The 14,358-nt window shown below is 40.7% G+C and overlaps 1 protein-coding gene across 6 annotated transcripts in view; it reads left to right on the plus strand.

Moving 5' to 3' along the window:
- LEMD3 (LEM domain containing 3) overlaps positions 1–14,358 on the plus strand; it is a 78,880-nt gene that overhangs the window by 45,360 nt on the left and 19,162 nt on the right. For all 6 annotated transcript variants that reach the window (XR_010590756.1, XM_042853251.2, XM_065558352.1 and 3 more), the window contains exons 4-6: positions 11,142–11,209; positions 13,426–13,505; positions 13,585–13,730. Coding sequence is in view for 5 of the 6 variants with exons in the window: in XM_042853251.2 (XP_042709185.2) it covers positions 11,142–11,209; positions 13,426–13,505; positions 13,585–13,730 (294 nt within the window). In the remaining variant the exon portion in view is untranslated. The remainder of the gene's footprint in view (positions 1–11,141; positions 11,210–13,425; positions 13,506–13,584; positions 13,731–14,358) is intronic.

The following is a 14,358-nucleotide window of genomic DNA, read 5'->3' on the forward strand; positions in this document are numbered from 1 at the left end:
TTTAAAAAAAAAATAAAAAAAAAAAAAAATCAGAAAATGGAGAAGGTTAAGTTGTCTGAACAACTGACATCTTGTGAGAATGCATTAAAATATAGTATCATATTGATTGATTATATACTGTTTTCTCCATAGGACTCTTGCCTGTTTCAGTGCATAAACTGGATGGTGCGTAGTGAAAGAGGTTGCTGTTGAATATTTTTTTTATCCTCATTATTCATTTTGTGGCCCCAAGCCTTTACTGCATACCATCCAAACACTAAAACGAATGCAGAATTTTTTGTTGACACATCTGTGACACCCAACATAGCATAAGTGCCTCACAAACATTAAAAAACAAACTTTGCAGATAGCTGAGTATTATAGATGAGACTGAAAAACAGCATGATTTGCACAAGGTCACATGAAAAATCTGTGACCGAGGCAGCAAAAGAACCAAGTTCCGTTTGATTCCAGTCCAGTGCTTTCCTCACAAGAGCATTCTTCCTCTTGCAGCAGGTCCTGTCTTGCTCACTGTACACGTAGAACATTGCCAGTGACTGGATACTACTAGAACAATTCACTAATCAGTTTGCATAATTCTTTTATCAACATAATGAAGCAAGTGTTATTAGATATTACTCTATCATAATGCATACATTAATGCACAGCCTTAAATTTGTCATTTCCTGAACTGAATGCTTCATGCTACAACGTCCTCTATCTCTTTAGTTTTTAATAGTGTTTCCTAAGTTTCCTACATTCTTTTTAAAACAAAACAAAAGATTCCATTTTCAGCTATTTAATAGACAGTAGTAGAAGGTTTGCATGTTTATCTCTCCATGTATGGGAAGGACTTGAGTCATAAATAATCTCCCAGCAGATCTTCTCTCCTTATGTAGAACCCCAAAAGACCTACCTTATCCCTATTTAGTCATCCCGCACCCCAGTTATTTTCTGAGACCTGCTTTCTGAAAACATAATTTTTCTCTACACAGCCCTTCTTTTTATTAGACTATCCTCTGACAGGAGCCACATCTCAAGGATTACTTGATCGCTCTGACTAGAATAGCTTTTGTGTGATTGATAGATCCGTTATAAACCATTCCATGTGTTAAACTGCTGAACTTTTCTGTGGCGAATCAAGAAGAGTTTATGCTATTGGAGATATCCTTTCCTGTTCCCTTAACTTCCCCTCTCCAAAATACAGGATATGGAACAGCTGCCCACTCTACTGCCCTATTTGGTGCACCTTGTAAGCATGAGATCTATTTAAGCTTATTGGTGCCTATTAATGTCATTGCCTTATTGCATTGGGTCACTACATCACACCCAGATGTGAATCAGCAGTTGGTCACAAATTCCAAATTTTCCTCAAAGATTTGGATGAGCATTTGAGCCTTGTAGGTAGAACTTGTTCAGATAAAGCTCTATTTAAATATTAAATTAAGTTTATCTTAATACAAATAAGAAACCAAAAATAAAACTGAAGCACAGGCCTTCAGCCTTTACTTTAACAGAGGACTATGCTTAAGGCCCTGATATTAAATAGAGAGAACCAAAGGCCTTGTACATAAAGCTCTACTAGTAATCAGAAAACAGTTACCAAATTTATTTTTTTAAAAGAAAATGGATCAGCTCTTCATTTAAGTAAGGAGAACTTTCTGAACCTTATCTATAAAGTTGATGATGAAGTATGTGATTGTGTCCCTACTGAAGATTTTGAGATATGATGGAACAATCCATTTACCATCCCCTGATGGAGGAGAGGGAGAGAAATATACTTGACACTTTAACTTGGTGAACAACTGAAAGAGAACAGATATGAAAACCAAGAGACAGAAAAAAACAACCCCACCCCCAAACCCTAAGCATTTTCCTTGCAGGATTCATTTTATTCTCCTTTACTTTTGGTGCTTTAAGCAAGCTTTGAGATTAATGAGCAATGGCTAAATAAAAGCCAGAAGAGTCAATAGCAATTTCAAATGTTTAGACAGTGCTGAAAAGCAAATTTAACTTGGTTTATCTTCTTTCCTCTCTAGTGAAGGATAGAGTAATCTTGATTCCTCCTGTAGACCAGAAATGCTTGGACTTTCTGGGGGGGAAATCTTACTCATCGTCAACCCTACAGTTCTGTACTGCAAATTATCAGGCGCTGATGGCCAAATACAACTTTACAAATCATGCAAAATTTGGCTCCTTTATTCAACATCTTCCTTCAGACCAAAGGGAACAATTTCAGGCTACCATTTCTGAGGGACAGTTATTGGTCAGGACATCTCTTTAGGTGGCACTTGATACTGCAGCCCATTCCATTTCCATAGCAGTGGTGATGTGCAGGGCATCCTCGCTATGGTTGTCTAGTTCCCCCAGAGAAGTCCAGGCTATGGTAGAGGATCTCCCATTTAATTGTCCAAAGTTGTTCACAGAGAATATTGATGAGTTGTTGCATGTTCTTAAAGACTCTAGGGCAACATTACATTTGTTAGGCATCTACACTCCTGCAAACAAAAGAAAATTCTGTAGATCGCAAACAGTTCAAAGTTTCTACCTGATGCAATTCTCTAGAATCAAGATTACTCTTTTTTTCCTCTCTAGTGAAGGACTGAGTAATCTCGATTCCTCTTTATTCACCTCAACGTGCTGCTAGTTCTTGATCTTGAATTTTAACAAGATATAGTAGCCTATCACAAGATATAGTAGCCACTCCCTTGTCTTTAGTCTGTCAGCTGCAATGATTTGCCTACCTCCTTCCCCCATTTGGGGACAAACTCTCCCAATTCGAACAAGCATGGGGAGCCTATCACCTCAGACAAATGGGTGCTGGATATAATACTATTGGGCTATAATCCATTTTACCTCCCTCCCTTCTAATTCCCTGTCGCTGTTCCTCTTTAGGAACCCATCTCAAAAGTTCCAAAGACAGGAAATAAACGAAGAAGAGGGTTTAGGAACAACAGAGCTGGTCCCTGCTGAGCACAGGGGATGGGGCTTCTACATGAGGTACTTTCTCATTCCAAAGAAGAGTGGAAGGTGGAGACCAATCTTAGATCTAAAACTCCTAAACAAATTTGTGAGGTCTCAAAAGTTCAAGATAGTGACTCTGGCAGCTATAGTTCCTTTTCTAAATTCAGGGGATTGTTTTTCAGCCCTTGACCTTCAAGCATGTACTTCCATATAGCAATACACCTGATGCACAAAAGGTTCCTGTGTTTTTGTCATAGGGCAGGATCATTCTTCTTTGAGTGCTTGCTCATGTTGATTCCATTCTAGGTGTGCGCACGCCCACGTGTGCAGCTATCGGAGATTTTTGCCTTAGCGGTACCCGTAGGGCTGGCTGTGGTGCCCTCTGGAATGCCGTGCTCATGGCGTGGTATATTAGGTACTGCCGGCCAGGGGTGCTGGAACAGTTTTTACAGTGGAGGTGCTGAGAGCCATTGAACCAAACTGTAAATCGTGTATATAATGGAAACCAGTTCAAGCCTGGGGGTGCTGCAGCACCTCCCACACTGCTAGTTCCAGCACCTATGCCGCCAGCCCTACGCCCTCAGTTCCTTTTTACCGCCTGTGGCGATCAGTTGGAGCACCTCTGTTGCTTGGCAAGAGCTAGCGGTTGTCTATCATTTTAAACTTCGTGCCTAAAAGCCATTGTATATAGTTCGCTTTGATAGTCTTAAGGAGTTCTTAAGTAGTTAAGTGTGAGTTGGTTAGTAGTTAGGGTCCCAGTTGGACTTTGCCCCAGGCGGGTCTCTCGGGTTCAAGCCCTGTTCAGACTGCAGCAGGCCTATGCCTGTGAGCGACCCCCCCACAGCAGCTGCCTTAAGTGCCTGGGGGAGTCGGACGTTAAAGAGCGGTGCCGGATTTGCACTCCCGCTACTTCTTAATCCTGAAGGCCAAAGGGGGCCTGCATGGCCTCAACAAGTCTCTCAAGAAGTTGAAGTTCCACGTGGTCTCCCTGGCCTCCATCATTCCTTCCCTGGATCTGGGGGACTGGTATGCCACTCTCGACTTAAGACGCTTACTTTCATGCCTCCGTATTCCCAGGCTACAGGTGCTTCCTGCGCTTCATAGTGGCCGGGCGTCACTTCCAGGGTGTTCACAAAATGCATGGCGCCAGTAGTGGCTTACCTGAGATGTCAGGGTGTCCAGATCTTCCCGTATCTCGACTAGAGCTTCAAGGGCAGGTCTCCGGGGCAGGTCCAACAGAGCCTCGACCTGGTGCAATCCATCTGCAATGATCTGGGCCTGTTAATAAACACAGAAAAGTCCATGTTAAACTCTATGCATTGGACCAGCGTTATCGGAACAGTTCTTGACTCCATGCCAGCCAGGGCCTTTCTTCCGGAGGCATGCTTCCAGGCCATGTTGGACTTGATTGCCTACGTAAAGAGCATCTGCTTACCACAGCCCACACGAGCCTGTGACTGATGGGCTGCATGCACGTACGTGGTCCGCCATACCCGTTTTCATCTACGACCTCTGCAGGCATGGCTGGCCTCGGTCTATATTCCCAGGAGGCATGCCCTGGACTGAGTGGACACGGTGCTGAGCCGCATCCTTTTGTCCTCAGACTGGTGGCTGGATCCAGAGTCGGCGCTGCATGGGGTTCCTTTTGTGACCCCGTCTCCGTCGCTTACCCTGGTTTTGGATGTGTAGGACCTGGGCTGGGGAGCCCATTTGAGTGAGCTCAACAACCAGGGCTTCTGGTTTCACAGCGATCTGGGCCTTCATATTAATGTCGGGGAGCTCAAAGCTGTTCGCCTGACCTGCCAGGCATTCTTGCCCCACCTGAAGGACAGGTCCTGATGGACAATACAGCCGTGATATACTATATCAACAAGCAGGGTGAATCTAGGTCTTCGGCCCTTTGTCAGGAAGCGCTCAGCCTCTCGGACTTTCGTGCGTGGCATGCCATTCATCTGCTAGCCGCCCACCTGCCTGGAGCCAAGAATGTCCTGGCAGATCACCTCAGCAGAACCTTCTAGTCTTGCCACGAATGGTCTCTCCATCTGGGTTTGGTCAGCCTGATCTTCTGCAGGTTGCGGACTCCCTTGGTGGACTTGTTCACGTCCAGACAGAACAAGAAGTGCCACGTGTTCTTTTTCTCTGCAGGGCAGGGACTAATCAAGCGATTTAAGTGACACTGCCCAACTATTGCTGTTTGTTAGCTTTTATGATGGTGAAATTTTCAAGGAAGATTTTTTGTGTTTAATACCATTAGAAAGCTACACCACATGAGCGATCATTTCTGAAAAGGTAAAAGGCTCATTTGAAAAAAATGGTTTAGATCGGCAGAAAGTAAACTTGCTTGTTACAGCCTGAGAACATGACAGGGAAACAGAAGGGCATTGCTTCACGTTTGGTAGTGATGTGCCCTTCATTAAACACGCTTCACAACATCATTCCCAAGACTGTCCTCTGTGGTAAGTTGTCTGGGGACTTGAAAAAATGGGTATTATGATGAGATTAGTGAATTACATATGCTCAACTTCTGGCTTGCCACCTTGTCTTTTTAAAGCTCTTTTACAAGTGACCTGTTGCAGCACAACCAGTGGCGGATTAGCCAGGGGGTCTGTAGCTGGGGCCATGCCAATTGGGGGACTCCGGGAAAAATGGGTGTCCCCGTGCCCAGACCCACCCTGCCTGCCCGGCGCGCCTGCCGGGGAGTGAGGGAAGCCACCACACCCCAACCCCGATCCCCAGCAGGAACGCCAGGCAGACGGGCAGGGCATTCCCCCATTCCCCAACCCCATTTCCACGGTAGGAGCATGGGCAGAGGGGATTACAGGTGGATTTCCGCAATATGTCTCCTGGGCAGGCAAAATATAACAGCTGTCGCTTTTAGCAGGTGATTTTCATAAGAACATAAGGACAGCCATCCTGGGTCAAACCAATGGTCCATCTTGCCCAGTGTACTGTCTTTCGATAGTAGCCGGTGCCAAATGCTTCAGGGAGAGTGAATAGAACAGGGCACTTCATCAAGTTATCCACTCCTTGTTGTTTTGTATTCCCAAGACTACAAATGGGTGTTGGATTTCTAGATCCTTGTCAGCATATTTCAGACATGGGGATTTCCAGAAGTGGACCTCTTCACCACAGCTATGAATAAAAAATGCCATCTGTTGTGTTCAAGGTGGGGGATTTAGTTCGCAGTTCCTTCTCACTTGGATGAAAAAGCTGTTTTATGCATTTCCCTGGTGCTGCTGATTCTCAAAGTGGTGAACAAAATCAGACAGGACAAGACCAGAGTTATTCTAGTAGCCCCAACATTATCAAGGTAGGCATGGTTTCCTTACCTGTTTCACCTAGCTCTTTTTGTCCATCAGTAAATCTTCCAATCACTCCTCAGGTGCCCTCTCAGAGCACTGGTCGACTGCTGCATCACAGCATTCTCCACCTCCAGGCCCCTTGATGGTTCGTGGGGTAGTCAGTCTCTTCTGCAGAAGAACAATAAGTATTATTAAATAGTAGGAAAGATTCTTCTGGAAATACCTTCAAAAGTGGAGAAACTTTTAGTCACTGGTGTGAATTCCCGAATGCTGTCCCCAGATCTTCCTTGATTCTGCTTGTTCTGGAATATCTGCTTCAATTAAAGAAAATGGGACTATCAGTTCTTTCAAGGTTCATCTGGCTGCCTTAACAGCTTTTCATAGCACTATTGAGGGGTTCTTGCTGTTTGCTCACCCTACAACTGTAAGGTTCACAAAAGGTCTGGGTAATCTCGTCCACTGGTCACCCCTGTTTGGGACCTTGATTTGGTTCTTAAGTCTCATGAAATCACCTTTTGAACAATGGCAAACTGCACCTTACTGAATTTGTCCATGAAAACAGCCTTCTTAGTGGCTATTGAATTAGCCAGCAGAATCTGAGAGATTGGAGCTTTAATGGCAGACCCTCCTGTGATGGGTTCCCCCCATCCTGGGGTGGCACTTGGAACTGGGGTATCACTGAGCCTGCCTGTCCCACCAGCCTGGGTTCCTTTTACATTGTACTGTTGAGGCAAGCCAGCCAAGCCCTCCCTCAGGCTTCAGACTGCACTTTACTAGCACACACACAGGTAGGGACGCGCCCAGCTGCAGTTTCACACGGATGATGAGATCAGCTCTGCATGGGAAAGCTCAGCTAAGGAATTGCCCAGCACTCGAATGCACACCCCCTCTGGAATGTAAATCCATAATTGTATCGTCTTGCTCTGCACAGAGAACTATACAGAGTAAGTTCATTAAAATTTGCCCCCTCCGTCAATGTGGAGGAAGATTGCACAGCTTCCCCACCCTCCCAACCCCCACTCCCGGTTATGAATTCCACAAACTGGTTTTAGAGAAGAAAAAAGCAAGTTTATTAACTACAAAAGATAGATTTTAAGTGATTATAAGGGATAGCAAACATGAAAGCAGATTACTTAGCAAATAAAACACACGCAATCTAAGCTTAAGATATTAAAGAAACTGGCTATAAGTAGCACACTCTCACCCTAATGTTTTTAGGCAGATTGCAGAGATTTTTGAAGACCCTCTGCACTTGCCTGCAGCTTAAAACTTCAGATATTTCATTCACAGGCTAGACAACCTTCCAGCCTGGTCTCAGTCCTTCTCCCTTCCTTATCTTTGTTTCTTAGACATTTTCAGCAGTCATCCTGGGCAGAGATTCAGTGAAGAACCAACCACGATGCCTGCCTGCCTCCTCTGCCTTAAATAGGTTTTACATATGGTGGGAATCCTTTGTCTTCCAGTGTGATTCCCACCCCCGGTCAGTGGAAAAGTACTAATTTTATTATGGAGTCCAGTATCCGGTGACTTGATCACATGACACTGCAGGCACAACTCAGTCTGTTTGCAGTGTCCACAGGAAGGCTTTCCAGGAAGGTGGGAGATTAGCATCTTCAAAAACCTATTGTTTTTCCTAATGACCTTTTCCAGTCAGCAATCTAGACGGATTGCATTCTGTCTAGTGGGCATTCCCCAGGTGTAAACACATTTGTAATGGGTGCATAGACAATATTCCTAACTTCAGATACAAAAATGATGCATGCATGCATACAAATATTATAATCATATTCAATAAATCATAACCTTTCCAATGATATCTCACATGACCTATCTTGCATAAAATACATCTTAGTTATGCCATAATCATATCATAAATATCAGCATCTGTCCATATGAAGAATATGGGGCATAGTGTCATACCCCCTTTCACAGTATCCTACAAGGACAGAGTTCCCTTATGACCACATCCCAGGTTTCTTCCTAAAGTATCTTCTGAATTTCATCTGAATGAGGTCATTTACCTACCAGCTTTCTTTCCCAAACTACATAATTCCAACCTGGAGACCACCTGCCATGCTCTAGATGTCGGAAGGGTGCTAGCCTTCTATCTAAATAGGACTAAATCGTTTTGTAAATCTCATAGATGACTCATTTTGTTTGCAGAGAGATCTAAAGGTTCTGCTGTTTCTACCCAAAGACTATCAAAATAGATTTTGGGGTGTGTTGTAGCTTGTTACAGTACTGCCAGCAATGCACCTCCTGCTGGCATGTCAGCTCACTCGATTAGATCAGTCTACATCTGTGGCTCTACTTAAAACTGTCCTGTTATCTGAGATCTGCAGAGCTGCTACATGGTCTTTGGTACATACCTTCTCCAGGCACTATGCCTTAGTCGATGCCTCTAGATCTGATGTGGCAATTGGCAATGCAGTTCTTTCCTGTGTGCCAGATTTGTTTTTGAAGCTCCCAAGCAGTATCCCCATAAGGAGGGGGGAGTCACCTAAAGTGAAGCACCTTTAGGGACACTATTTGAAGAAGAAAGAAGTTATTCACCCTGTGCAGTAATGGTAGTTCTTCAAGATGTCTGTCTCTATGGGTGCTTCAATACCCACCCTCCTTCTCCGTGGCTTTGGAGAAGAAACTGAGGGTGATTCACCTACAGAGCCTGATATAGCCTTGGTGCGGGACACACAGATGTCAGCAGCGCATACGCAGGCTGAGCTCAAAGTGCTAATGAAAATCTCTGATCAAAGGTGCGTGAGATGCACATGCACCTCAAGTGGAGCTCCCATAGAGTCACACATCTCGAAGAACTATAGTTACTGCACAGGGTGAGAAACCTCTCTTTTATCATAGTGTAAATCATCTACCTTATAGGTTAACTACCATCTTTCTGTACAGGTCCTGCACATCCCATTGTTCATTGGTCAAGAATATTGAATCAAAACTTCAGGAGCTTCATCCTGCTTCAGTTCAACTAGATTGAAAAACTCCACTTGATTTCAGGTGGCATGGGATCAAACACTTATACAAGAAGTATCTTTCTTAAAAACCATATCCCCACTTGTTCTCTGCCAGCCACCAGTCAAAAGAGAAGAAGCCTGTAAGACATTGATAGCTTTGTGCTTAAAACACAAATTGCAAAGGCGTACAAAATCAGAGATGCAATTTCTAAATCTATAAAAAGTGTATTCAACCAAATCATTGGCTTCATCAGTCTGTAAAAAATCTTGCTTTACATAAATATTTCTTATTCAAAACATGGTTGTGCTCTGGGACATCACAGCTGTTTAAAACCCGCAACAGGGTTGGCAGACATGGTGCTATGCCTTTCCGGAATTATTTGCTTGTAATATTTGACTGCTAACCTGATCCACTGAGAAATTGTTTGAGCACTATTCGTTCAAACAGTTATATTCAGCTACTCCATTTAAATTTAAGTTCTAGTTTTACCTTAAATGGTGTGTGTCTGTGTGTGTGTGTAAGAAAATTAAATAACTAACATTTCTTAGCCTTGTTACTGCTTTGGGGTTTTCCATTCTGGAAAGGATTTTAGGAGGTGGAGTCTGGTCTTGGGTCAGTGAGTGTTCTGGTTTGGCTTCCCTATCTGGAGAGAGTAAAATTGCAGACATGGATACTAGTAGAAAAAAATAATTTTATTAGGTAAGGTGAAGGGGGGAAAAAAGCTTTCATGGGGTTGCAACTGCCCAGCAGATCAATTCAAGGACAGATGGAGGTCAGGGATAGTCTTTTCTTCTCTTCCCACACTGGTATGTGTGTGTCTATAAACTACAGTTTCTCTGGATGATTAAAGAGGTGCATTTAATCTAGAAGTCTAGTCCTGGTCAAGCCTACTAATAGAATGATGGTGATGTAATTCTTGAAGTTTTCCAGACTGACTCGAGTATGCAAGGTCTTACGATTTCTGTTTGCACATGTTTATTATAAAGACATAAAATAGAAAGTTCCAGATATAATTTGGACTGTTCAAGAAGCTAGTGTGCCTTCACACATTGATTTTTTTTTCTTAAGGTTGACTCGCATTCATTTTATGATGACAGAGGGGCATGTGTGTAAAACGCACTCTGTGTTTGTTGGTTCTAGATACTTCTATTCACTGTAATTTTTTTAAGGTGAGCTTTATATAAGAAATTTGCAAGACGAATGTGCTAATAAGTTATTACACAAAAATGTGTTCAGAGTAAATTGGAAATCTGCTTTTACTTTACATTGGTTTGCATGTAGAGTAACCATTTTTTATCTTAAAATACAAAACTGTATGGTATGTATATGTATACTTTCGAGCCTTTTTCAGTGCATTGAATTTACTTCATGTACTAGATTCACTTTAGAAAAGGAAATTTATAGAAACTCATGACTCTCACAATTTTGAAAGAAAAAGTCAGGAAAAATTATTTCATATGTGCAAGAAGTTTTTAAGTAATTAGGCACAAAATGGAGGATTATCCGTTATTTAAGGTGCCCTTTTGCGGTAGGGTATTGAAGAGGACCAAGTGTTCATCCTTAACAGAATCAGCAATTCTTCTGTTTTGCCTCCAAATCTTAATTTTTCTTTTAATAAAGTTCTGTAAACTACCTTTTATTTCACTTCGTTTTTAAATGTTTTTAAAAACATGCTTCTGCTCTTTCTTTTTGTTTAGTACCTGAAGTTCTAATCATATTTGTAGCATCACAGTTCATAGTTGTGGCAATCAGATGTTTGGGGAGAAAAGCACCCAGAAGTCTCTCTTCAACATTCTTATTTTAAATACTTAGTGCCTCCAACTATTCTCTGCTTGTGTAGATTGCGTTAAGTGTGTATGTTTGTACTTGCAGGCTTTTTAGTTTATATAATAAAGTAATAGATCAAAATAAATAAAAAATTAATTTTACTAGGAGATCATGACTGTGGCAACTCTATACAGCGAAATCTTTCCGTCCAGGAGACAGCTGCATATTTAAAAGTAAGCAATTGGAAAAGGTATTTTTTCATTATTTTTATCTTTTAAGGTATGCACAAACTAACATTATCATTTGTTTTTAAAAAGCTGGTTTCACATTCAGTGTAGCAGTATAATCAAAATTTAACTACTTATTGCACATCACTTTTTGTATTTCACAGGAAATGAACATACCTTTCACACAAAGCCCTTATGGTTTTTATTTTTGGGGGAAAGGGAAAAGACGATTTCATTAAACTACAGAATTTCTTCTGTGAATGTGAGTGTAAATGTAGAAAGTAAAGGTGCTTGTTACATGCTTTAACCTTTTCCTGTTTCATGAAATGAGCCAGAACACCCTAGATGTCGTATATAAAATCTTAAGAGAACGTAGATTTTAAAATTGGAGACGTTGCTTTATAAGCACAAATTTTGCTGTAATCTTCTGAATTACAAAAGTGTAAAAGGACAGGTCATAATTCAATAGACAGTAGCATTTTGCTATTCGGTGTCTTCATTCTGTTTTCAGTTGCCTGGAGCAAAGAAGAAGCAAGAGTGATCCTCCTTTTTTCAGTGAGAAGAGAATGGTCTCTAAGTTTACCGGATATGTACTAGCCAACAGCAGTAACAGCATGAGGCTCTTTGACAGGACCTAGAGGCAATAGTCTCTTAGGAAACCCCACCTATATATGCCTTTCCTAATAGATAAGGGGAAGATCATAACAGTAGAGCTGGTTGAAAAATGGAGTAAGGTTTTTCTGAACATTTTCACAAAAAAATCCAACTCTTTTTTTTGAAGTGTCAAGTCTGTATTTTTCAACCACCTCCATGAGAGAGAGAGAGAGAGAGAGAGAGTTCAAATCAAAGTGATGCATTTGGAACCTTCTGAAAGGAGAACTTTGTTTCACTCTTCCTCTTGCTCCCAATTGGAACAAAAATACTATTAAGTTGCTACTCATTTTAATCTTTTTTTTTTAACCAAAGAATGTTGTATTTGAAGAATCTTGTATTCTCATTTTAACAGCTAAACAAAATATTAACTACTTGGCAAAAATTACTTAAACTGTGAACAAAGGGACAATTTGAACAGGATCCCAAAAATTAATGGGAAGGAGTGGAGGTGGTGCTGGTTGCACTTCTGAATGATGGGCGAAGATGGATAGCAACATTCTGCATCTATTGGTATGCAGAGCTGGGCTTAGCCTTTTGAGGGGGCGGTAGAAAAAGGTGTTAATAGTAAAGGTGAGAGATGAAATGCATAGTAGAGGATTTTAGCAGAGGGAAAGTAAAGGCATTTGTTATGGTGATGAGATTTCAAATCTGTAAATGTGAGAGGCTGTAAATTGGTATACAGATTTGTCATTTTTAAATACAAGTTTCATTTACTCTTGAAACTCTCCCTTCCTGTAACTGGAATATAAATATAACATCTGATGTGCAGCACTTCACTAATTGTGTGCAGTGACAGAATTTTAAAGCAATGCAACACATTCGGCACATTAGAATCTACTCAGTGCTTTCATTCTTGGTGCGAAAATAAGTTCACACATTAACTTTTGTCCTCTAATTTTAGGACAATTTATATCAGTTTGATCCTTAGGTGATAAAATAAGACTTACTGTAAAATCTTTTTTCAATTTACATTTTTCCGGGAAGTAGTCCTTAAACTGTGTTTCAGCTTCAGTCTGGTTGTGCAAAGGATATTTAAAGGTGAATTGTGGAGCTTACCTGCCAAAAAGTAATGAAGGCTTTATCCTACAACAGATGATGTGAAATAATTTACAGTAGAAACATTAGTATGCTAGGAAAGGAAGGATTAATTAAAATTTTGATAGTATATTATGCATTTAAATTTTGTTGCAATTTATCTTCTAGGATAAATTCTATATCTAGGTTCATATCTCGTTTTGGTTTTAATTTTACAGAATGCTGAGCTCCCCCTAGTGACTAAATGGTAGAGTATTGCTGAATGTTGCGATTCATAACTCCTTAAAATTGAGAACGGTACACCTCTCAAATCTCTCTCAATTCAAGGGATTAATTTTTAGTCCCAAAGTTGCATATAATCTGCATATATTTGGTGTCCTTTTGTGTGCATTGTTGAAACTTTATATAAAAAATAATCCGTATTGGCTACTAATCCTTCTTATATGGTATTACATAAACTTATGTATTAGTGTTACATGATTTATTCTGGTATGTTAAAGAAACTTTTCACTCCTATGACTTGTTTTTGACAGAGTTTAGGTCCAGAGTATGAAAAAGTACTTAACACAGCGCTACAATGGATTATGAGTAGGGGAGAAGATGTTGGCATAAAGTAAGTGATTTTATTTCGTAGGCTTTTATTTTCACAATAAGTGAATTTAGCCCTAACATTGTTAAATGTTTTTAAATAGGTGTATTGGTAATGACCCCAATGAGGAATTAAATAATGTAACTGATGTGAAATACCTGGAATCTACTAGACCACAGATGTCTTTCAGATGTCGTTTTCGCCGTGCATTTATTACTGTAACTCACAGATTATCAATATTGCTTTTGGGTAAGTTATTTAAATTCAGCCTATTAATGGTTATAATTTGCATTTAAGTGTGTGGGTGGGGACAGGGTCTAGCAATGTTTGCCTTCTAATTCTGTCAAATGTCGTGTTCCTTTGTATGGAGTGAGTTGGCTCACGGTTTAATTGAAGTAATAAATTGATATGACTTGATTGTAATATCTGAAATTTTTGGTATAAATCGTATACAATTAGTTTTACAAACATTTATAGAAAGGAGAAATTTTATTTTTTGTTATTGTGGGGGCACTGATTTGTTTAAACTTTTATAGACAGTAGTAATGAAAACTAACAAAAATAATATAACCTTAAAAAACATTCTATGTAGGGGTTGACAGAGGAGGGGAGATGAGACTTTCTACATGGAGAAATTCCAGAGTACCTGCATATTATTTCTGTAGAAAGCACTGAAAATAAAAACTTTCCTGTACAGTAGCACTTGTGTGAAGCTTGATTAATTAAAGCTGTTACCTGTAGATCAGATATTCTTCAATCAACACCCCAATCGCAACCAGGTTTGACTTAAGGGTAGAAAACTAGGTCTTTAACATTTATTTTTCTGTATGGAGCACCAGTCACTGACTCAAGGTGCGATGCAATGATTAATGCAAAA

Source organism: Chrysemys picta, chromosome 1, assembly GCF_011386835.1.
Source record: "Chrysemys picta bellii isolate R12L10 chromosome 1, ASM1138683v2, whole genome shotgun sequence".
Lineage (NCBI taxonomy): Eukaryota > Metazoa > Chordata > Testudines > Emydidae > Chrysemys > Chrysemys picta.